This window comes from Ursus americanus, chromosome 4 (genome assembly GCF_024610735.1).
Source record: "Ursus americanus isolate L20-20 chromosome 4, mUrsAme1.1.p, whole genome shotgun sequence".
In the NCBI taxonomy this organism is placed as follows: domain Eukaryota; kingdom Metazoa; phylum Chordata; class Mammalia; order Carnivora; family Ursidae; genus Ursus; species Ursus americanus.
This window is the reverse complement of record NC_142130.1, coordinates 84327626-84352894: the sequence shown is the minus strand read 5'-3', so window position 1 is coordinate 84352894 and position 25269 is coordinate 84327626. Positions and strand designations below refer to the sequence as shown.

General features: G+C 34.6%; 1 protein-coding gene across 2 annotated transcripts in view; it reads left to right on the top strand.

Moving 5' to 3' along the window:
- The window catches only part of LTN1 (listerin E3 ubiquitin protein ligase 1), a 64482-nt gene that overhangs the window by 2465 nt on the left and 36748 nt on the right, over positions 1-25269 (top strand). For both annotated transcript variants that reach the window (XM_045785481.2, XM_045785480.2), the window contains exons 2-16: positions 2749-2952; positions 3451-3549; positions 4061-4291; positions 6175-6227; positions 6933-7113; positions 14346-14519; positions 15296-15486; positions 16205-16340; positions 17483-18292; positions 18689-18730; positions 21218-21407; positions 21872-22111; positions 22918-23071; positions 23850-23994; positions 24483-24669. In XM_045785481.2, the coding sequence (XP_045641437.2) occupies positions 2749-2952; positions 3451-3549; positions 4061-4291; positions 6175-6227; positions 6933-7113; positions 14346-14519; positions 15296-15486; positions 16205-16340; positions 17483-18292; positions 18689-18730; positions 21218-21407; positions 21872-22111; positions 22918-23071; positions 23850-23994; positions 24483-24669 (3037 nt within the window). The remainder of the gene's footprint in view (positions 1-2748; positions 2953-3450; positions 3550-4060; positions 4292-6174; positions 6228-6932; positions 7114-14345; positions 14520-15295; positions 15487-16204; positions 16341-17482; positions 18293-18688; positions 18731-21217; positions 21408-21871; positions 22112-22917; positions 23072-23849; positions 23995-24482; positions 24670-25269) is intronic.

Below are 25269 nucleotides of genomic sequence, written 5' to 3'. Positions count from 1 at the left end.
GCTCGGGGAAGTTGCTTAATTGAGATTGGAACTTTAGAATGGCATTCTTTCATTCAACAGAAGACTGAGTACTGAATGCCATGTACTCAAAGATCATAGACAGTTGTTTTTCTTGAACTATTAATTTGATGGTAGACATATAAGTGAGCAAATGATTATAATATATTAAAGAATTATGATATAGGTATGAGTAGAAAGAAAATGGGGAACAGAAAAAGAATGGTAATTGACCTGAGGGAGGCAAGCACTGAAAACAAGAGTGTGTTTTGAAGGATGAGTAGAAGTTTGTCTGGCAATGAAAAGGAAGAAAAGGTTTTCAGGTGGAGAGAAAAGATTACACAAAGATCCAATCGTGAAAGGCATAGCATACTCAGAGATCTGGGAATTCACTTTGGGACTGGAATATAAGTGGTGGTAGCAAAATTGGGAGAGGAGGGGAGGAACTGTGACAAGGGAAGAAAAGAGTGTCAGGAGATAAGCGTGGGAAAAGCTAAGGCCAGATGGGGAAAGACCTTGTAAGTCTTCCTGAGTTTGGCTTTTAAACTCTAGACTCAGGATTGCCACCTCTACTACTTCTAGAAGACAGGTACAAAAGAATGAAGTAGGTGTAGTATAAGAAAATTAACTTCCAGAAATAGAATGAAGGTTCTTAATTTTTGAACTATAGGTGTAAGCATTTAACATGCAGTGGAGGAAGTAACAAACAGTAACTTTATTTTAAAACTCAAAGTAGACATTGAATAAAAGATACAATTTGTATATTTTTGAAATGATTTGTTGCTTTAAAATTGGAAGTTGGAAATCTGATACCTTTTCTTCTGTATGAAGGTATCACTATCAACTTGGATATTTCAGGTCAGTTCAGAATTCAGTCTTGACTCCTTTAGCTTTTTTTTTTTCCTTTTTTTTAAAATACACTACCCTAAGATCAAGACGAGCTGAGATCAAGAGTGGGATGCTTGACCAACTGAGCGATCCAGGCACCCCTTGACTCCTTTAGCTTTTAGCATTAATTTTTATACTATTTCATTATTCTGTTTTATAATAAAACTGTTTATAAATGATGTTATAGATAAAATTCTGATGTCCTACTGTTATCATATTTAGTTTTCAGAAATGTATTATAGTTCACTAAATTCTATTGTAGCTGTTTATTTATGTACCAGTATTGAGAAAGGTGAACTGAATAATGTTAGTTCATTTTAAGAAAGTTCTAAAATAGAGAACCTTTTTTGAAATCAGTCTTAAATGCTACTGTTTTGGAAAAAAAAAAGTGTAATTCAGGTTATCATTTTCATTTCTGGTCACTCATTTCAGTTTAGAAAGTAGTCCAGATTATTTCTTGACAAATGAGTTTTCCAAACACAATTTTGCTAAGTATGAGCAAATTGAATCACACATTTGGATGGCCCTTTCAACCACTCATAGAAAGACATCAGAAACAGGTGAATTAATTAATTAATTAATTAATTAATTTTTTAAGGAACAGGTGAATTTAAATGGATTGTAATGTCATCCTGGACATTGAACTGAGGCATTTTATTCTTTTTTTTTTCCCAAGATTTTATTTAAAATCTTAGAGTGCGTGTGAGCCGGGGGAGAGGGAGAGAGAGAGAATCTCAAGCAGACTCCGTGCTGAGCACGGAGTCCAGTGCAGGGCTTAGTCTCACAACCCTGAGATCATGATCTGAGCTGAAACCAACAGTCGGAGCTTAACCGACTGAGCCACCCAGGCGTCCCAGAGGTATTTTTCTATTAGATGACAATAAATATGGTACTTTCTTTCAACAGTTTAAATATTTTTTTTGTCACAACCAATCCCTTAACTTTTTGCACTAGGAAGCTACTATATTAAGTATCCATCTAACAGACTACTGACTATGTTTCAAAGGAGCGTATCTTGTATCATAACCATTGTATTGATTTTATGTCCATAGTAATGTAATTTGTATCCATTATAGCTCAAAGAAGTTAGGGTACCTTTGAGTATGTGGAAATGAGTGTGTCTGCCCTCAAGGAACTCCTAATCTTAGAAACAGCTATCATTAGACATGTCCCATGGTGGTGGTTTAATAAATATTTGTTGAATGGATGAATGAAAAGATGTAATTCATGTGTGAATTAATTTTATATCATTGCATAGTACACATATGTGTGTATATATACTCTTTATACTAATTTGGAAATTAAAAATTTTACAAAATAGTACTTATTCTTACCACAGTGATGCATTCTGAGTTTTATTCTATTTTTTTGAAATGCTGTCATGACCCATTAAGTTGATATCGTGAGCCACTAATGGACTGTATCCAATTTAACTAACATTGTTCTGATCTTTAGCGGACCAGGAAATAACACTAGGATCATTATTGATAGGTTCTTGGTGATGGGAACATTGCAGTAGATAAAATCTTAGGCTAGGATTAAAAAGTTCAAATAAGGGTGCCTGGGTGGCTCAGTTGGCTAAGCATCTGCCTTTGGCTCGGGTCCTGGGATTCCAGGGTCCTGAGATCGAGTCCCGTGTCAGGCTCACTGCTCATCAGGAAGTCTGCTTCTCCCTCTCCTTCTGCCTCTCTCCCCACTTGTGTTCTCACTCTCTCACTCTCTGAAATAAATAAATAAAATCTTTTTAAAAACTTCTCAAATAAAACCTTGTTCCTCTCTGAGAATTGTCAAGGACAAGAACTCAAAGTTAAATTTTGAACACTTCCTGGACTCTGACTTTTTTTCTCCCAACTTTCTTATCAGCCTTCAAACAGTGGCCGAGCTGCAGAACTGCTTGCCAAAGAACAGGGAACGGTGCCTGGATTTATTGGTTTTGGAACATCTCAGAGTGACCTAGGCTATGTTCCTGCTATTCAAGGAGCTGAAGAAATTGACAGTCTTGTAGATTCTGATTTCCGAATGGTGCTGCGGAAACTTTCTAAGAAAGATGTCACAACAAAATTAAAAGCAAGTTTTATGTTTTTCACAAAAATGATCAAGAAAATCCTTTTGTTAGAACAAAATGTCATTGGTATATTTTATGTAAAGAAAAATGAGCAATTGTTTATCACTAATAAGTTCTTTTACAATTGTACTTTTTTCTGGCATATAGACTTAAGCTTAGTTTTTACCTTTTATCTTCTGGGCTATAAATTAGTTTGTTGTTCTGCACATATTTGAACCACTTCGAAATACTAGGTGTATGGGTTTTCCCATTAGAGAATGTAATTTTGACCCTATAATATTAAATGGAGTTTTTTGTTTGTATACATTTTATTTTTTTTTAGAAAATGAAAAGTTTCTATCATAGTATGTGTGAAGGAACTCTAAAGTCCCATGACATAAACAGAAGCAGTGTATTCTCCCATTACACAAAATAGACTAAGCTTCTAGAACAGAATAAATATAATCAATAGCCAATATTGTGACTGTTGATCCTTAGTAATGTTGCTAATTTATTTTTAGGCTATGCAGGAATTTGGAACCATGTGTACAGAGAGAGACACAGAAGTTGTAAAAGGAGTTCTTCCATACTGGCCAAGAATTTTCTGCAAAATTTCACTTGTAAGTATTAAAAAACTTACACTAGGTTTTTTTTTTGTTATAATTGAAGTCATGGGGACTATTAAATTTATATGATCATTTTTGGTGAGGATTATAAAATGTTATGTCAGTATTATGCAGATTGGATCATGTTAGTTGTATAAAGTGTATTGGGAATCTGTTTTCAGAAATTAGGTAATTACTAGAGAATTACCTAGATACTTTCTAGTCATAGTAAAATTTGACAGTTTAATTTCTTTGCCTGTTTGCTGCAAAAGAGTGAGTGTGAATTGCTCAATAATCAAGGCCTAATCTTGAGTCTATCTTGAGTAGTCTTTATCTCATTGCAAGAAGGGAAAAAGAAAAAATCAAATTTAATCAAATTTCTCACAATTTTTAAACTTACTAATTTTAGTTTAGCTCTGCACATAGGTGAATTCTTATTAATGGGTCATCATAGCATATCCAGAAATGTCTATGTTTGTATTTTTATGGGCTAGAGCTATTTTAAACCACGTTGTATTTTCAATAGGATCATGATCGCCGGGTTCGAGAAGCCACACAGCAGGCTTTTGAAAAACTTATACTTAAAGTGAAGAAACACTTGGCTCCTTATTTGAAAAGTTTAATGGGCTATTGGCTAATGGCTCAGTGTGATACTTACACACCAGCTGCATGTGCAGCAAAGGATGCCTTCGAAGCAGCTTTCCCTCCAAGCAAGCAACCTGAAGCCATAGCATTTTGTAAGGATGAAATTACAAGTGTAAGTTCTTAGAACTGTTCTCTATTTTTTTTCTCAAGTATTTAAGGGATATAAGGCATATTATAATGACAGCCCTTTTACCTGGCCTTAGGAATAAGTAAGTGAAATATTCCTAATGGAAGAGGACCTTTTAAAAATGATGTTTAACAAAATTGACCGTTTTTGATTTTTAACATAAGTAACATTTTGGATTGAATCTAAGTTATTTAAATTTTTCATCTTTAATTTATAAATCTTTGTCGTAGTACCTTTAAAGATTTAGGTTTGTGCTTTATGTTATAAAATCTGAAGAAAGAATACATCAAAAATCTAAGTTTATTTTCCCCCCTATTTCTGTATCAATACAGGTATATACATCTACTTCATTCTTTTTGTTGGCTTTCTGATATGGATGTACAACAGTTTAGTTAACTCCTTTTATATTAATAAACATTTGGGGTTTCCCTCAGTTTTTTATTATAACAAATACTGCTTCAGTGAACATTCTTGAATAGATCTCTTCACACCCTGTGGGAGTGATAGTAGTATTTCTGGTAACCATAGGTTGGGTCAAAGGATAAGAACATTTAAAATTTTTATAGATAGTCATAAATTGCCCTTCAAAAGGCCATATAAATAGGCTTACCTATCTGATCTTTCCATCTAACACCTCTCCTACACACATGCATACACACGTGTGCATTCTGGTTCCCCGTTTAGGTTCTCGGTTCTTCCATTCTTTATTTTTCAGGTTTACGAAGTTTATTTTTCTAGGGACAGGGTTTGTGGCTTTAATCATCTTCTCAAAGGGAGTTGTCTAACTCAACAGTCATTGGTTTATTTAAAATATCAAGTGATAAGTGTTGTGAGAGTGAAGTGTGATGAGTTGGGACACTAGGAGTTTTAGAAAATGAATTTTGAGGCAACCTAATTTGGCTGTTCATAGTTTTTTGTTTGGTTGGTTTTTGTTCTTGGCTTTGTTATGGATGGATAACTGATCACTGAATATGTGGATTATTTCCTCCTTTATTTTCCCTTTACTTGGTTATGTCACAGTTCTTGCCGATATTGAGTTTGAACTTCCCCAAGTTCAAAACCAATTTTGTAGAGAGGAGTTAGGCAAATGAAGACGGAAATGTTAGACTTACAGATACTACGTTATACTATCTATAAGAACATAGGCTCCAGGTCATACCATTGGGTTCTAGTCAGACTATGCCATTAATTATGCGTGTGACCTTGGGCAAGTTTCTGTGCCTCCTTTTCTTCATCAATTAAAGTGAAAATTCTACTTCATTGAGTAGTTCTGAGGATTAATTTAGTTAATGGATGAAATGTGCTTAAAGAAATACCTGACATGCGGAAAAGCTAAGTAAATGTTACCTGTTATTGCTGATAAAAGGGGAACAGTGGGTTCCCTAGTCTGCACCCTGGAAGTAGGCAGACTTACCCAGTTTGAATGGAACCTTAGACTTTCCTCCATGATGAAGCAGAGCACAATGTGTGGTCTCCTCTGTGGGTTGGGAGGTGCTCAAAAAGAGCGGAGAGGAAAATAACCTAAATTTCTCTCCTGAACTTACTCATTGGGAATTCTACTTCACTGCTATGTACAAGAGGAGTGGAGGAGCAAAAGACCAGGAGTATTTAAGGGAAAATTCCTCTTGACAGGTACTGGGGATGTTCAGAAGTACCTCTCCTTTTTACCCCCAAAGCAGTCAACCTTGGGGATTGATAGGGAAAGAAAAATTGGTAAAATTCAAACCTTTTAGTTTTGCTGCTTAATTTTGCTACTCTTTTTGGGGAAGGGGTAAAAACTTTTAGGTCAGATAAGGTTTATGTTCTAACTGTTCACCATTGACAGTTCAATAAAATCTCAAGGCTATGGAATCCGCCCCCCCCCCCAGGTGCTGCAGGATCATCTTATAAAAGAAACACCTGATACACTCAGTGACCCACAGTAAGTTATGTTCTGTTTGTGTAACTCATGTTAAGGATTTGTTTCGCTCATAGGTAATAAGATGATAATTTCAAGGTCAGATTTTTTAAAAAAGGGATTGTAAAAGTAGAGATGAAAATACTTAATATAGTGTTATATGCCAGGTGCTGTTTTACGTGTTTTTACTTGCAAGTTGTTCTCCTATTTAACTTGAATTATCTGGGAGTTATGTGTTTGGTTCTTTTACAAATAAATATTTTTATATTTTTCCTGCATTTACCTTTTGATAGTACTGGCAGGAATCATTTTAAGGTCTGGTTGAAATAGTGAAGAACTATGAATAGTTCTGTTTAAAGAGTAGTAAAATGTCCCATTTACTTTCATGTACTAATCAAACTATGAGAAGTTCATAATGGAGAATAGTCTTAGATGCACTGATATTTATTTCCTAGAATCATCTTGCTACTGAGAGCAGTATATTTGCACACTTTTTTTCAAGCCACAGCTTTTCATCTGCTTTCACCTTGTATTAGTTGAAAAATGTGTGAATAAAATTCTGTTTATGTTTGTATTTTAAGGGAGGAGGGTTGGCACAGGGAGATAGAATGTAGAAATAAAGCAACTTCAGTAGATATTTAATGATAAAACATTTAAAATAGAAGTGCCAAATACGTAGTTTGGCTTATTCTCAATCCTTATATATATTTATTTTCTTTTCACATCAAGAACGGTTCCAGAGGAAGAAAGAGAAGCTAAATTCTACCGGGTTGTAACTTGTTCCTTATTGGCATTAAAAAAATTGCTCTGCCTCTTACCTGATAATGAGCTTGATTCGCTGGAGGAGAAATTTAAGTCTCTTTTATCACAGAATAAGTTTTGGAAGTATGGAAAACACAGTATACCTCAGGTATCTTAATCTTTTATTATAAACATTTCTGTGATTCCTTTTTCCCACTCTGATATTGTTAGTTTATATTTCTGCTTTATGCTTGTGAACACATCTACGTGGTTGGACTGAATTCCTCTTTTACTGCGATGTTATCGTATTTTCACTTTTTTGTTTAGTTATTTAGACCTCAAATTCAGTTATATTATCACACTCTTCTTTTATGGTGCTTTAAAATTGTTGCTTTGTGTGAGACTCTCCTAACTCTTTTTCTCTTTTGTCTCTGCTTCCCTCTCTTCTACTTCTCTACTTCTCTTCTCTTCTACTTCTCCTCTACTTCTACCAGCTAACCATTCTAAATGTGCTTAGTGTACGTCCTTTTGTATGTAAAGTTGATGCTTGTTATTCATGGTAATTAGGGTATAGTAAGAACCCATGAACATTGAATTAGTGAATACTGAAGCATTGCTTTAAGGAAAATAAAGATTTGGTGCCTGCGAGTCTCTGGTCACAACATTTTTGTCAGTTGGTCAATATATAACTTTGTTTTATGTATGTTTGTCTAAAGACATCTTAATATATATTGTTAATTCATTAAAATCAAACTCATAGTAGCACTAGAAGTCATGCCTGAATGAAGCTTATCTAACATGTATTTTCTCCGTTAGACACATCATAGCCTTTTTGCATGTATTTTTAATTCATATAAATGGTATTGTGTTACATTTCGTTCCATGTATTTTTTACTTAGTACTTTTTAAGTACTGGGTGGCTCAGTTGGTTAAGTGCCTCAACCCTTCATTTTGACTCAGGTCATGATCTCAGGATCATGAGATTGAGCCTTTCATCAGGCTCAGTCATGGAGCCTGCTTAAGATTCTCTCTTTCTCCGTAAAATAAAAAATTAAAAAAATAAGAAAAAGTACTAAAATACTTTAAATCTGTCATGTTCTTATATGTATATTTGTTCCATGCTTTCTAACTGCTATGTAATATTCAGAAATTTGCATCCCTTCCATCCATTTTACACGCCCCCCCCCCCCCGCATTCTTTCAGTGGTAGATGCCCTGATTGCCTCCAGCTCCCTGCCCTCACAAACAGTGCAGCAGTGAACATCTTCATTCAGATCCCTTCAAATCTGCAAGGACTTCTTTTTCTGAAATTCTCTTAACTTCTGAATTGTTGAATCAAAGAGTGTATGCATACTTTTTGAGTGGTGCCAGGTTGTTCACCTGAACATTACTCTAGACTCAACTATCATTGCGTCATGAGTCTTATATATCCTTGTATTCTAGCCAGGACTAAGCATCATTTAGCCCCCTAATTTTTATCAGTCTAACAGGAGTTTAAATGATAGTTCTCTTTAATTACTCTGCTAACTAGTGACTTTTAGCATCTCTCCATAAGCTGTTAAAGTTTTTGTGCTTCTTCTGTAAACTACTTGTTTATATCTTTCTTTTATAGTTGTTTTCTTATTTTTACAAGAGTTCTTTGTATATCCTAAATACTTGAACTTTTGTTGTTTTTAGGCATTGCAAATAATCTCCCATTCTGTCACCTTTCCTGTGTCCTATTTATTCATTCATTTATTTATTTAAAATTATTTATTTTTTATTTATTAGAGAGAGAGAGCAAGCAAGCACAAGCAGGGGGAGCGGCAGAGGGAGGAGAAGCAGGCTTCCCGCTGAGCAGGGAGACTGATATAGGGCTCAAATGCAAGGTCCTGGGATCATGATCTGAGCTGAAGGCAGCTGCTTAACTGACTAAAGCACCCAGGTGCCCCTCCTATGAGCTCTTTAGAAAGAAATTGTAATTTTCATGTAATCAAAGTTACTGATTTTGCCGTATGAAGGCCTTTCCCACTTTTAAGCCATAAAAATATTCTTTTTTTTTTTTTAACTTTTTTTTTTTTTAAAGATTTTATTTATTTATTCGACAGAGATAGAGACAGCCAGCGAGAGAGGGAACACAAGCAGGGGGAGTGGGAGAGGAAGAAGCAGGCTCATAGCAGAGGAGCCTGATGTGGGGCTCGATTCCATAACGCCGGGATCACTCCCTGAGCTGAAGGCAGACACTTAACCGCTGTGCCACCCAGGCGCCCCTTAAGCCATAAAAATACTTATCTTTTTAATAATTATATCTATTTTAGTACTTTTACTTCTCATATGAAGTCTTTAATCCATCAGTAATCCACCTTTTTATACAATGTTAAGTAGAGATCTCGTTACCTTTCTCTTCATGTATAGCAAGCCAGTTTTCCAACATTACCTAGTAAACTGTTCATTCTTTCCCTACTGATTTGTGGTCCTGCCATTATGGTGCATTAAATTTCTACATGTTCATAAGGTTATCACTAAATCGTATCTTCTGGTCCATTAGTTTTTGTTTCTTCTTATGCCGGTACCAGAAGTTTGCATCCATTCCATTTTAATATGACATGTTAACATGATATTATGATATGTCCTAATACTACGTGGTCCAGTGAGTCACTTTTTTTTTACCCTTATCTTCAAGATTGACCAAGTTGTTTTAGAACTTTATTCTTCCAGGGCACCTGGCTGGCTCAGTCGGTACAGCATACAGCTGTTGGTCTCAGGGTCAAAAGTTTGAGTCCCACGTTGGGGGTAGAGGTTACTTAAAAAAAAAAACCCCTTCATTCTTCTATGTAAATTTCAGTAAATTTATTGAATTCCTCAAAAAAGTCTCACTGGAATATTGATTGGGATTGCAGTGAATGATTTGGGGAGGCTTGCTATTTTTATTGCTCTCTTTATGATGAATCTGTTGTCTCTCACTTTATTCAGGTATTTAAAAAATATTCTGAAATTTTTTTAAAGATTTTATTTATTTATTTTAGAGAAAGAGCAAACAAGGGTGGGTTGGGGGAGGAACAAAGGGAGAGGGAGACAGAGAATCTCAAGCCGACTCTACGCTGAGCACGGAGCCCGCCTCTGGGCTCAATCCCATGACCCTGAGGTCATGACCCAAGCCGAAGTCAAGAGTTGGACACTCAACTAACTGAGCCACCCAGGTGCCCCTCCTAGAATAATTTGTAAATCAACTTTATTGTGGTACAGTTTACTCACAGTAAAATGTGGCCATTTTAGGCAGAGTTTGATAAGTTTTGACAAGTATATATACCTATCTACATGTACATATCCATGTAATCACTACAGTCAAGATATAAAACATTTAAAAAAAGGATACAAAATGTTTTTATTACCCAAAATGGGTTCCTTATGTCATCCTCCCCCTAACTCTAGGGAACCAATGATCTTCTTTCTGTCACTGCAGATTAGTCTTTTGTAGATTTTCATATAAATGGAGCCAAACATTACTCTCTGGCTTCTTTTGCTCAGTATAATGTTTTTAAGAATCATTCATTGTTGTTGCGTGTATCAGTAGTCCATTTCTTTTTATTGCTTAGTTTCATGTAGTCTTTGTATGAACCTGGGTTTTCATTTTTCTTGGGCAAGGAAAGAAATCGATGGTTGATAGGGTAAGTATATTAAATTTGTAAGAAATTACCAAACCTTTGACCAAAGTGATTGTATACACTTTTATCAGCAGTGTATGAGATTTTTAGTTGCTCCATATCCTCTCTTCAGTATTGTCAGTTATTTTAATTTAAGTCATCCTCCTGGATGTGGGATCAGGGATCAGCAAACTGTATATATAGCTCATGTGTCAAAATCCTGCATGTCTATTTTTATAAATAGTATTTTGTATTGTCTGTGGCTGCTTTCATGCTAATAAGGCAGAGTTAAGTAGTTGGGAGAGAGCATATGCCTTACAAAGCCTAAACTATTTACTGTCTAGCTCTTTAAAGAAAATGTTTACTGATCTCTGCGGTAGAGATTTTTCATTGCGATTTTAATTTGTGTGTCACTGATGGCTGATGGTGTTGAACATCTTTTAATGTGCTTCTTGGCTATTTGTGTATCTTTTTTGAGGTGTTTGTGCAAACCTTTTTCTCACTTTTTAATTTTTTATTTCTAAAGTTTCTACTTGGCTTTTTGTATTTTTTTTTTTTTTAAGAGAGAGAGTGCACATGCAACAGCAGTGGGGGAGGGGCAGAGGGCGAGGGAGAGAGAGAGAATCCCAAATAGTCTCCAGGCCCATCATGGAGCTGACATGGGGCTTGATCTCGCCACCCTGAGATCGTGACCTGAGCCGAAATCAAGAATCAGATGCTTAACTGACTGAGCCACCCAGGCACCCCATTTTTAAAAAATTTTTAATTAAAAATTTTTAAGTAGGCTCCATGCCCAACACGGGGCTTGAACTCACAACATGAGATCAAGAGTTGGATGCTCTACTGACTGAGCCAACCAGGTGCCCCTCTTTTACCCATGTTAAAATCGAGTTTTTGGTTTTTATTTTTGAGTTGTGAATGTGCTTTATTTATGTGGATGCAAGCATTTTGTCAGATAAAGAATATTGAATGTTTTCTTCCAGCCTTTGGCTTAACTTTTCATTTTGTTACTGTTTTTAGAGAGTAGGTTTTTAATCTTTATGAAGTGCAATTTACATTTTTTTCTTTTATAATTCTTGCTTTTGATTTCTTATCTAAAATCTTGCCTACCTCAAGGTTGCAAAGATTTTCTCTATTCTAGAAGTTTTATAGTTTAGGTTCATTTAGAATTAGTTTTTGTGTGTGATATAATGGTGAGTGTCAAATTAATTTTTTTAAAGTTTTTATTTATTTATTTGAGAGAGAGAGAGAGAGAGAGCATGGTGGGGGGAGAGGGGCAGAGGGAGAGGGAGTAGCAGATTCCCCGCTGAGTAGGGAGCCTGATACAGGACTCAATCCCATGACCCTGGGATCATGACCTGAGCCAAAGGCGGAGTCACCCACTGAGCTACCCACATGCCCCAAATTAATATTTTTTCATAGAAATGTCTTGAAAGTTGAAAGACTGTCTTACCCTTACTCTGGCACCTTTGTCAAAATTCAGTTGACCATATATCTTAGATTTTAATTTTAGACTTTTTATTCTGTTCCATTTATTTACGTGTTTATCCTTACACCAGTACACACTCTATTGATTATTATTGTTTTGTAATGAATTTGGAAACTCTCCAACTTTGTTCTTTTTCAAAAATTTTTAGAGTATGTTAGGCCCTTTTCATCCTAAAATAATATTTTATAACGTGTTCCATCCTGAACATGTTTAGTTTTTTTCTGCTATTGTGAAATGAGTTTTGTTTGTGCTGATATAGGTATCTTATACTTTTGTATGTTAATTTTATATTCAGCAACATTCTCAAACTCTTGTTAGTTCTAATAGCCAGTGTTTAAATCTTTCTGAATATTTTTTATAGCCTGTTATTTTGCTATGATTATAGTTACTTATTTTGGTTACTTTCCAGTTCTTTTTTTTTTTTTTTTTGCATTAATTAGGTCCTCTAGTTGAGTGGAAGTGGTATCCTTTTCTTGTTCCTGACTTGAATGAAATAGTTGTAGACTCTTAATGTTTTGAGTATGATGCTTTCTGTAGATCTCATAAGGTTTAAAATTTCCTTATTATTCTTAATTTACTGAGTATTTGTCATAAATTAATGATGAAATTTTCTTAATTGCTTTTTCTAATAGATTTAAATGATCATATAATTTCCAGCCTAGCATTTAGGAGATAAACTAGTCATGCTGTGTGTTTATCTTTTTAAATATAGTGTTAACATTGATTTGGTAATATTTTATATAAAATATGCAGAAATAAAGTACTTTTTGGGGTTAGATATATGTGTATGTGTATTTTTTTAATCCCAGATAATATTATTATTATACTTTGAATCTTCATTTAGATTTACCTACATATTTGTTGCTTTGTTTGCTCTTTATTCCTTTTTTCATCTCTTACCTTCCATCTGGGATCATCTGCCTTGTATGTAGAACATATCCTTTGGATTTCTTTTTGTGTTGGTCTGCCAGTGATGAAGTCTTTTTCTTTCTTCTATCAGAAGATGTTTTTATTTCACTTTCATTCTTTTTTTTTAAAAGTGTTTTATTTTTTCAAGTAGTCTCTACACCCAATATGGGCTCAAACCTACAACCCGAAGATCACGAGTCTCATGCTCTACTGACTGAACCAGCTAGGCACCCCTTCACTCTCACTGACATAAATTTTTACTTGGTACAGGATTAAATATTGGCAGTTGTTTTCTTGTTGAAGATATTCCACTGTATTCTGACTTTCATTGTTGCTGTTGAAGTTAGATGTCAGTCTTACTGTCCTTCCTTTGATGGTAGTTTGTCTTTTTCATCTGGCCACTTTTAAGGTTTACTCTTTGTTTTACTTTTGTTTTTCCTTTTGTTTTTTTGTAGTTGTGCCATTATGTGTCTTGGTGTGGGTTCCTTTTTATATATCCTGCTTGGGATATGTTGGATTTCTTGAGTTTGTAGATTGGTGTATTTCATTGGCTCTACAAAATGCTCAGCTATTAACCTCTTCAGATATTTCCGTTGCTTCATCCTCTCCTCTCCCTTTGGGATTCTGATTAAATATATATTAAACCTTCTTTATCCTCTGTGTCTTACGTTGTCCTTGGTGTTTTTCATCTTTTTTGTCTTTGCATGCTACTTGGCGGATAATTTCTTTTGCTCTTTCAGGTCCCTATTTCTCATGATCTGTTCTTAAACTGTGAATTGAGTTCTGATCTATCTATCATGTATCTATCTTTCTTTCTGCCTGTTTATTTTTAGTTCAGGAATAGTGCTTCGTTCTTCTTCACATCGGTTGTGCTTTTTCTGAAATCCTTTTCCTTTCAGATTTCTTTAAACTTTTGTTTCTTTAAATATAATAAGAATTGTTGATAAGGAATTTGTAACTGATAATTCTGATTTAAAGCCTCAGATCTCTGCGTCGTCTTGTTTCTGCTGATAGTGAGTGGCTCATGGTTTCTTAGTTTTTGTTTGGTTGTATTTAACTTTGTGCAGCCAGGTAGCCTAGTGCATCAATAGGCATAATTTGAGGCCCCAGCTGAAGGCCTCAGACACTAGAGAGGATCTGTGTTTGCTTCAGCCAAAGAAAGAGAAAGTTGAATTCTTTCTGCCTTCACTTTTATGTGGTAATTCCTAATGTCCTTTCAGCCCCCATACTCTATGGAAGATTTTAAAATGTTTTTTCTAGCTTTTTTAGTTTTATTAATGGGAGGGTTAGTATGAATAAACTATCAGCTATTAAACAAAAAATTTCATCATAGCTCTGTTAGGCTTTAACTTAATCCAACTTTTCATTTTTTTTGTTTTAGATCCGCTCAGCTTATTTTGAGTTAGTTTCTGCTTTGTGCCAGCGTATTCCACAGTTGATGAAAGAGGAAGCATCCAAAGTGAGCCCATCTGTTCTACTTAGCATTGATGACAGTGACCCCATTGTGTGCCCAGCTCTCTGGGAAGCTGTACTTTATACACTTACAACTATTGAGGTGTGTAAGAAAGGTACATTTAGTACATCTGAGAATATTTGTCTTCTTAGTTTGTATTTTAGAAGCCTTAGATATGATGTGAGAGAGAGCCTATCAGATTATACTATCTAAAACTTACTGGGGAAAAAAATGTTTTCTTAGAAATGCTTAATCCAAAACTTGGTATAAATCTTAAACTGACTATAAAATGGCATGGAGTTTTTATTGTACTTTTAGTTTAGCCAGTATCAATTATTCCTTAAACCTTATGTAGTCCAGTGAAGTCAGTATATTTGAATCTTATATTTAAGATTGAATATTGCTGTTCCTTTTACAAAGCAGTTTTTTTTTCTTGAATATCTTATTAATTTATTTAACAGAGATAGAGACAGCCAGCGAGAGAGGGAACACAAGCGCAGGGGGAGTGGGAGAGGAAGAAGCAGGCTCATAGCGGAGGAGCCTGATGTGGGGCTCGATCCCATAACGCCAGGATCACGCCCTGAGCTGAAGGCAGATGCTTAACTACTGCGCCACCGAGGCGCCCCACAAAGCAGCTTTTATAGAAGTCTTTTAAGTTAATTATTTCTATCAATAATGTCCTAAGCATGTGGGGTATATGTTTACTATGTGTAATAAATTTATTAAAGTTTGAGTTTTCGTTTTTAATGGTGATGAGAGATTTTAGCCTCTTTAGGCAGAATACATGATTACTACCTTTGAGAGCCTATATGTTTCTTAATTGGGAAAAGTATTTTATCATCTCTAATTATTATTATTATAATCTTTTCTTTGGTTAGGACTGTTGGCTTCATGTAAATGCAAAAAAAAGTGTGTTTCCAAAGTTGTCATCTGTGGTCCGTGAAGGTGGTCGGGGTCTGGCTACTGTTATATATCCTTATCTCTTGCCATTTATCAGCAAACTCCCTCAGACCATTACAGATCCAAAGTTGGATTTCTTCAAAAATTTCCTCACCTCTGTAGTTGCAGGGTAAGGAGTTTAAATTTCTTGATCTTTAAAGCAAGAAATTTTTCTTGTTTGCATACATGGGTGGAATGACATACTTGTTATTGTCTTCTTTAAATTTCTCCAGATTGTTTTTCTGTTCATTCAACACTTTTAAAGTTTTCCAAGAATTACAGTTGGAATTCTTTTCTGGGGTACTTTCAAGGCTTCGGTGGTAATACACAATAGAAAGTGCAGTGAATATTGTAAATATTTTAAAAATAGACTATTTTTCAAAGGAGTCATTTTTTGGTATGTTGATAAATACAAATGCCCAGATGGAAAAAATGAATCACTGAAGAGTTTGTAACTTCCATGAACTTAAATGTGATAGATGTTTAAAGTTATAATTAAAAAAAATTATTTCAGTGTAATTGTTGAACTTAATAAAAGATACTCAGTTTTATTAATGATTACAAAATTATTTTTTACTACATTATTATCTTTAAGTCCTCTCTTTGCAGGTGGATTTGTTCCTGAGTAGCAAATAGATACGTATTCTCTTTTGTTGACATATTTGAAAATACGCTTTTTCCACACTTCTTCAAGTTCTTATTGTTCTTAGTTTTTAGTTTAAGGATTTTATTGTGAAAAAAATCTCCTCTTTTAGTATGATGCCTTATGCGTGTCTTTATTTTGGTGTTTCTGAGTTGCTTTTGTGTGTGTGTGAAAGAGTAAACCACAGTTATTTATTATTTCTTAGGCTATCAACAGAGAGAATAAAAACCAGCTTTTCGGAGTGCTCAGCAGTAATATCAGCTTTTTTTGAATGCTTACGTTTTATAATGCAACAAAACTTAGGTGAGGAAGAAATTGAAGAGATGCTCGTCAATGACCAGGTACTTATAATGTAAAAATCATTAGTGCCTTTGCACGTTGACTATAAAGAATCAAGTTCATTTTATCTTGTTGCCATTTTTATTAATTAGCCTTCATATAGATTTCATTTTTATAACTTACAAATTGAGTAATGTGTATTTATGACAAGATAAATAAAAGTTCTGTATTGTTGGTTGCTAGAATAATACCATAATTCCTGAGTACTAATTAGTCTCTGGATTTGCAAACCCTAACTGTTTTGTAGAGTTGTAACACAAAACATAATTTCAAAACTGCTGTTTGTGGTCTTTTATATTAAGTGTAAATTATGCAATATTTGTTACTTCTAAAATGTTTAACTGCATTTATCCTTTTGTGAACAATTGTGTTTGGCTTTTAGAACCAGTGATGAGAGCAAGTTCTGGAATATGGTTCCTTATGTTAGGAAATTAATGAAATTATATAAGCGTAGATCTTGGTTGATGTCTCAATTAACTTCTCTTTGTAATTTAAGAAAAAGTGTTCTGAATTCTTTGGGTCCTAAATGTCTTTCATATTGATTTAGAAAAAAGTAAAACACTTGAATAAGTTCAGAAAATACAAAGAAAACTGTATTATTTGTTAATGACCAATAATCTTGGTTAATTATATCAGAAAAAGAGTAATTTAGGGGGAATGCAGTGAAATCGTTAACCTCTTTGTAGGCTATGAAAATGATCTTCAGGTTAACTCTTCAGAGTTTTGAGGGGAAAAAAATCAGTGTTTTTCAGTTATTAAACACGGAATTTTATAATGTTTTACAAATACCTTATTTCATTTTCTTTCTTTCTTTCTTTCTTTCTTTCTTTCTTTCTTTCTTTCTTTCTTTCTTTCTTTCTTTTTAGAGGGAGCAAGCAAGCGAGAGGAGGGGCAGAGGGAGAGGGATAGAGAGAATCTTAAGCAGGCTCAATGCCCAGCTCGGAGCCCAACTCGGGGCTCGATCTCAAGACCCTGAGGTCATGACCTATGCTGAGATCAAGAGTTGGCCGCTTAGGGGACTGAGCCACAGGCATCCCCCCACCATTTTTTATTTCATTTTATTTATTTATTTTTTTACAAATACCTTGTTTAAATTCTATTTCTCCTGAAAACTGAACTTTTCTATTTCTACCTTCCCTTTTAGTTGATTCCTTTTATTGATGTAGTTCTCAAAGACCCGAGATTGCAAGATGGGCAGCTGTTTAACCATTTAGCAGAAACTTTAAGTTCCTGGGAAGCCAAAGTGGATGTGGAAAAAGATGATAAAACAGCTCACAGTTTGGACAAAGTGCTACTGAATTTTTGGAAAAGACTGTCAGAGATCTGTGTGGAGAAGATCAATGAGCCAGAAGCTGATGTGAAATCTGTGTCAGGTGTATCTAACCTGCTACAGGTCCTTCAGAAGCCAAAGAGCTCACTGAAGTCAAATAAAAAAAAAGTTGGTAAGGTTAGATTTGCTGACGAGCTGCCTGAAAGTAATAAAGAGAATGAAAAATGTGTCTCCTCAGAAGGTGAGAACAGTGAAGGCTCTGAATTAATAACTGAACCTTCTCTCACTCATAATTGTTCAGACCTTATATCACCGCTAAGGAAGAAACCTTTGGAAGACTTGGTCTGTAAACTAGCAATGATGAGTATTAATTATGTCAATGAGCGAAAGTCAGAGCAACATCTAAGGTTCCTTTCTACTCTCCTCAGCTCTTTCTCTTCAACCCAAGTGTTTAAAATGCTGTTAGGTGATGAAAAACAGAGTATTGTCAAAGCCAAACCTCTTGAAATAGCCAGACTTGCACAAAAAAATCCTGCAGTGCAGTTTTTATACCAGAAACTGATTGGTTGGTTAAATGAAGATCCGAGGAAGGATGCTGATTTCTTGGTGGACATTTTGTACAGTGCCCTCCGTTGCTGTGACAATAACATGGAAAGAAAATATGTCTTGGATGATCTCATCGAGGTATTGTTGTATATCTCTTTAAACTATAATGGGTTACATTGCCACAGTAATTATAGATAAGTAGAATGAGACCTGCATGGAGGTTATTCTTGGGTGGTTTCTTGGCTGTGAATATCTGTTTAAAGAAGAGCAATACATTCTTTCCAATTTTAGTATATGTGCTGCCAAAGCGAGCACAAGCAGTATATTCTTGATTGTGATGGGGAAGTATGTGAGACTTATTGGGTATGTGTTCAGTAAGTATGGTAAGATGACAAATGCTTGGCAATAAAAGGCTAAGTTTTTTAGTCTATATTTTTTAAAGTTGGAGTAGCTAAAAAAGTTTAGTTTTGTAGTGATTACATAGTGACTTCATTCCTTCTAGCAGATTATTTATAACTCTTTTTCCTCTTTCAGGGGGATCTGAAATGGAATTCTATTCTTCAGGTCATTGAAAAGGTATCTTAGGGATTTTTTTTTCTTTTTCTCCTTTTTTGTATTTATGGGTGTAGAAAAATTAAAACCAGTCATATTCACATGCTTGTATGTGGTCAGGTGTCTATGTTAGAGAACTTCCTTCTTCTTGTAACTTTCTTCCCATAAAATTGGGAAAGCTTTTGGTGCTTGTCTTTCTGTAGTCAGGATTATCAGCAAAAAGGGACTAGGCTCTGGAAAATCCAATGTTTCTCCCCTAGCAGATAACAAAGGGAGAGTTAAACATTTGATTACCTTTAAATTAAGATTACAGGTTTCTACCCTTATCTTAGTTACTTTTTCTTCTATAGAAATGGATTGAGGGTTTTAGCTTTGGCTAGAACACCTCAGGAAATTACATTTGTCCTACTCTGGAATACTATACAGGCAAATTCAGATCTTCCAGACTTTGATTGCCACTTGACTAAATAAGAAAATTAGTGATAAAAATAATGAAAAGAAATCAAGGAACCTAATCAGTTTAGAAGTTTTAAAAATGGCTTGAGTGTTTTATCCTAATAAAGATGTAAATGATACAGTACTTTTTAGCCATAGAAATGTTTAGACTAGTTACCTAAAATTCTTTTTATTTTAGCATTTTTTATTATTTTTAAATTTTACACAGATAACTTTTTAATTTATAAGTTTCTCTTTTTTTTGTATCTTTATTTTTAATTATGGTAAAAGCTCCATAACAAAATTTGCAATCTTAACTATTTCTGAGTTTACAGTTCAGTAGTGTTAAGAGGTGTTAAGTTAGTGTTCAGTCTCTAGAATTTATCTTGGAAAACTGAAACTCTATGCCCATTAAATAGTAACTCCCTATTTCCCCCAGTAGTTTCTTTTTGCAAAATAAATACAGAATATTAATTTACTGTTTTTCAACAAGAAATATAACTTACCAGACAGCATTTGCATTAGTTTATCCAGCACCTTCTCTCTCTGTAGGCAGGGTACATGAAAAGCCAAATTATCAGAGAGCTACTTGGTAAGTCTAGAATCAGAGCAAAAGAGGTTAGTAAGTTGATAAGAGAAGACTAATACCCATTTCCCACTTAGGAATGTACCTGCCAGATAGCTCAAATACATCCGTTTGGAAGACTGTCCTCTTCCAGGGCAGAGTTCAGTTCAGGGTAGCATTTGCCTCCTGTACTTCCATGACTAACTTGTCTCTTCACCCCCTTAAAAAGCTGGTTAGGTTCTTTCTGTAGATTTGTAAAAACATTAAGTATTGTACTTCATGTCTTGCTAACTTGAGGGACATTTAGAAGTTTATTGCCTGGATTCTATAAAATAGATCAGTTTTATTTAGTAAATTGTATTAGGAAAGCCAATATTATAGCTTATCTGAACTCGTTTTTCTTGTTTTCATACAACTTTATAATCAGAGTTACAAAGGCAGCTTCTTTAAAAACAAACCTGAATTTTGTAACCAGAAATGGACTTTAGAGATTTTCTAGGTTAATCTTCATTTCTAAAATGAGGAAAGAGGCCCAGGTTGGTTAAGAGATTTGTCCAAGGTCATAAAGCCAAAATAGTGGTAAAGCTTAGGCTAAAATAAAAGTCCCGGATACCTACAGTTTCTTAAATAGAGGATAAACAGTTTTTTAGGCACTACCCAATCCGCACTTGGATTTTTTTTTTTTTCCAGATTGCTTTGAAATGAACCAAGTTGCAAATTCCTTTCTTGTCAGCCCTAAAGCAAAAGAAGCTCTGGAAACATGGATCAGCATGCTTTTGGGGGTGGATTTACAGTTGTTGGTTTTTTTTCCTTGCTTTCCCACTCCATGAAAATAAACCAGTAGCTCATGGCCTCAGTTACTATTGCAGAGAATTAGGGGAAATAATAAAGCCCGTTCATATTGAAGTACATTACCACTATTAAATAACAGTTCTTTAATTTTAGTAAAATTAATGAACAAAAACTTAAAATATAGAGCATTTTAAAATCTGTCTTCAAAATTCATCCATTCATTATTCATTGAACATATCTGCAGTGTTGATAGCAGGTATCAAAGAAGTTTAAGACAGTCTCTACTCTCAAGGAACTTACAGTCCCATTGGAAACAAGACATACACAGATGAAACATTATAAATAATAATACTATCCAGTAAGTGCTTTAGAAATTCAGAGAAAAATCAGTGATGAAAATGGACTGGAGTGGATGGGGGAGATTTCGTAAAGCAGGTGGGCTTTGTAACAATTCTGAGAGAATGGATGGGATTTTGATAAGTAAAGAAGAGGGGAAATACTTGTGGTTGGGAAGATAGCATGAGTAAAGCATGAACGTGTATGTAAGCAAGGCTTAGTGGGGAACAGGGACAATACCAGCCTTCTTAGAACTTGGGGAGGAGTGGGGGATAGTGTTGGGGCCATGATGATGAAGGGAGGTAATATGGTACAAGTAATATTTTAGATAGATTCACTTTTTGATCTTGCTTCTAATCTTTGCTTTGATTTTATGGTTTTAGGCATGTTCTAGTTCAGATAAACATGCTTTAGTAACTCCTTGGCTGAAAGGAGAAATCCTTGGAGAGAAATTGGTAACCTTGTCAGATCACCTTTGTAATAAGGACTTGGAATCCTCGGTATCTTCTGAATCTTACTTCTCAGAAAGATGGGCTCTTCTAAGCTTGGTATTATCCCAACACGTTAAAAATGGTAGGCAAAAATACGGCTTTTGTTTTTAAGTAGGGAATAAATCTTTCGCTTTTGGGGGGGGGGGATTCCATGTTGCAAAGTTTGCATATAATTGAGAATAACAACTCTTCATTCATTCAGATATTTTAATCTTATAAGCACCCTAAATGTTTATTAATCTCTCTAGCATGACTCGGAAGACATTGTAATATTTTTAGTGTTATATTCTAAAGGATTTTGAATAGCAAAGCTGTTTACTAATTTTGTAGAGCATTCCTTTTTTAAACTTAATTTAGAATTGTTTTTTTTACGTGAGGGCTTTTATATGTGAGAGATAAGATTGATTTGTTGGTATAATTTTCTTTTGTCTACTACATTTTTGAAAAATATACTGAAAGATTTAAGTGGTGGTTAACCCAAAGTAAGGTATTAAAAAACACACTGTTAATATTTTTGAAATTTTTTGTGTGAACTTTTTTCTCTAGATTACTTGATTGGAGAAGTATATGTTGAAAGAATTATTGTTAAACTTCATGAAACTTTATCCAAAGCAAAGGAATTGTCAGAAGCTGAAAATAATGACTCATCAGTGTCTTTTATCTGTGATGTGGCCTATAACTATTTCAGCTCAGCAGAAGGATGCTTGCTAATGCCATCATCTGAAGACTTATTATTAACTCTCTTTCAGTTATGTGCTCAGAGCAAAGAAAAAACACATTTGCCAGGTAATAGCCTACTGCTCAAATGTTTTGTTGGGAATCTCCGGCTCTGACCTTCATAGTGTAAGTGCCCAGGCTTTATTAATTGAATCATAATGTACTTGAAAGTTGAAAGCATTTTGAGTAAAGGGCTACAAATCTTAAACACTTCCAGCTTTAGAAACCAATTTAAAGATGTATGTAGACAGTATGTCTAAATTCTTTCTTGATACCAAACACACAGTTTTAGAAGGGGCCATGATAGATGAGTTTGGAATCTTAGCCCCTTCACTCAGTGGCTGTGGTTTGGCAGTTGCTTAATTTCTTGATGCCTCAATCTCCACATTCATTAAGAGTGGGTATTAATATCTCCTCCTCTTCTTCATCACTGTTGGTATATATCAAAATGAAATTGAGATTGCATTATTAAGGACTATATTGCCTTATGTATTAATTGAGAATTTTATGAAAGGAATGTTAAAAAATACCAGTATTGATAGCCTTCCTCCCAAATCCTTTCTTTTATACTAACTTCTCTATTTGGAAAAGGTATAATATTTTTCACATCTCCAAAAGGACAGTGCTCTTGTAAATAAGTTCAGAGCAGAAGAAAACTAACTTTAAAAATCTTAACATGTTTGTATTTACATGGCATGAGCTAGCTTGTGTTATTGCACATTTATGACATAATTATTTTGTTTGGCAGAATTTTATGTTTTCCTTTTTTAGCAGTATCTTAAAAATCAAGTCTGCATTGAGTTATTTCAGACATTTTGTACTGATTCTAGTTGCTTCTATGGGATTACAAATTACTGTTGACATCTTGATTTTAGACTTTCTTGTTTGTAAACTGAAAAATACTTGGCTCTCTGGTGTGAATTTATTGATCCACCAAACTGGCAATAAATATAAACAGAGTACCTTCCTATGTTTATCTGCTCTGTGGCTGAAGAACCAAGTTCAGTCTTCACCTTTGGATATCAAAAGGTAACGTTTTTTGTGCTCATTTGCTCTCTCTTTAATACCTTCTCGCTGTCTTTAAATAAGAGCCCATGATTAGTGTGAATGACTATGAAAAATGACTTGTTATGTAAGAAATCTACAGGACTCTAAGAGAAGATCCAGACAAAAAGATTTTTCCAAAAGGAATTTGTTTTAATGATCATTCAAACTCCATTAACTGAAGAGTGATTTATCTTAGCATATCTGCTGGACTTCTCATTTATGCTCAGTGATGTGATGGTGGTGCCGTCCTGTGTCTTGTGGGCTGGTGTGGATTATAACCATGACCTCTCATGGCCACCACACGCAGTGATTATTCGTCATTGTTTATTTTGGGGGGCTGGGTAGCCACTGTTTTAAGGTGTTGAATTCCAAATATATTTCACACCTCATGCCAAAATCCATATATATAAGTGAAAACCAAGAGAATGCATCCAGAGGCTGTTAGGGTTGGGTCATATATTTTTCTGAACATCAAGGGTCTTTTTTCATACAGTAAGGTAGCTGTATTTCAGAAATACCTGATCTGAAATAGGTCAAGTTCCCTTCATTCTGAGATAGAAGCAGCACTTGATTTCAAATTATAAATGTTGGATTAAATCCATAATTTGGCTGTGTGTATGTCAGATATAGGGTGGAGGAGTTGCTTAGCTTCATTTTTACTAGTCTTTTTGTTCAGGTAAACTGTTAACCTGCCATAGGGCATTTAATATGTACCAGGGTGTTCTAGCTATAATAGTTATGCTGTTTGCATTATTTTCAGTCTTCAGGTCCTCTTGTCTGCTGTCGATGACTTGCTAAATACGCTTCTAGAAAGTGAAGATACTAATCTTCTGGGAGTGTATATTGGAAGTGTAATGCCAAGCAACAGTGAATGGGAAAAGATGAGACAGTCTCTTCCTATGCAGGTATGCTTGAGATTGGACAGTGCTTATCTTATTCTCAAGTTTGAACTTTGTGCAAGCTTAAACATTTTCATTTTATTCTGGGAAAGAAAAAAAGTAAACAAAATGACTATCTTTTGTTTTTTTCTGGGGAGAAAAAATGTTAATGAAATGAGTCTGTTGCTTTGCCTTTACGTCTCTGAATGCTCATATATTGGATGTTTGTTGTTTATAAAGCAGTGGCAGTTGCCATGGTACAAGGTGAATTAGACCTAGTTTTGTCCTGAAGGAGTCTTAAATACACATGTTGATAATTTCCTGAAGTAAAACCCAAACTTCTAGGCTTCTGTGATTTTCCTAATAAATAGTAATAACTTCATTTTGAAGTTATTCTAATAACATTTTGAAGATATTCTAATAGCTTCGTTTTTGTTCCGTCTTAATTGCATAGGTAGTAAATAATTTAGATTACCTAATGATTTTGTATATAATTTAATGTATTCTTTTTGCAGTGGTTGCATAGACCTCTTTTAGAAGGAAGATTGAGTTTGAATTATGAGTGTTTCAAAACAGATTTTAAAGAACAAGATACAAAGAAACTTCCCAGCCATTTGTGTACTTCCGCATTATTGAGCAAAATGATATTAGTTGCACTGAAAAAGGAAGTAGTCCTAGAAAATAATGAGCTTGAGAAAATAAGTAAGTATATATGAGCATTCAGATATAATAGAAATATTTTGAAATAATTATAATAAATATAATTTTGAAAGAATTTTGATTAACCTGCGATTTAGATAAGAATCATCCACTCCTATTAACTGTTTTAGTGATGAGAAACTTGAGATTACTTGAGTGATGAATGGTAAATTGCAAATTGGATGGAAACATACTGAAATCTTGCTAGAATCTTGTTAGCTGTAGAACAGAATTTGGTATAAGATCAGTTACTCAAGCTGGCAAGACACTGATACAGGTAGATCCCATGGCATATAGCACTAAAGAAAATGGTTAAGTGAGTCTGGTGTTTCATCAAGGATTCTGAATTTTCAGTTTTTGAACCACTATACTTTGTGTTCATAGGGATATATATGTGTATGTGTGTACACATTTTTTTTCCTGGCAAGTAGAGGTTCAAATGTTGAATCCCAAGGGGATTTTGGACTTCAGAAAATTCCCCCATTCCAGGAAATGGTGGTGTAGAATTATAGGAAGCAGTGTGACCTGTACAAAATGATATTAAAGTAACAGGATTTGCATAATTTCTCTGTCAGGCTTGTTTGTAAGCCTTCAGCTGTAGCA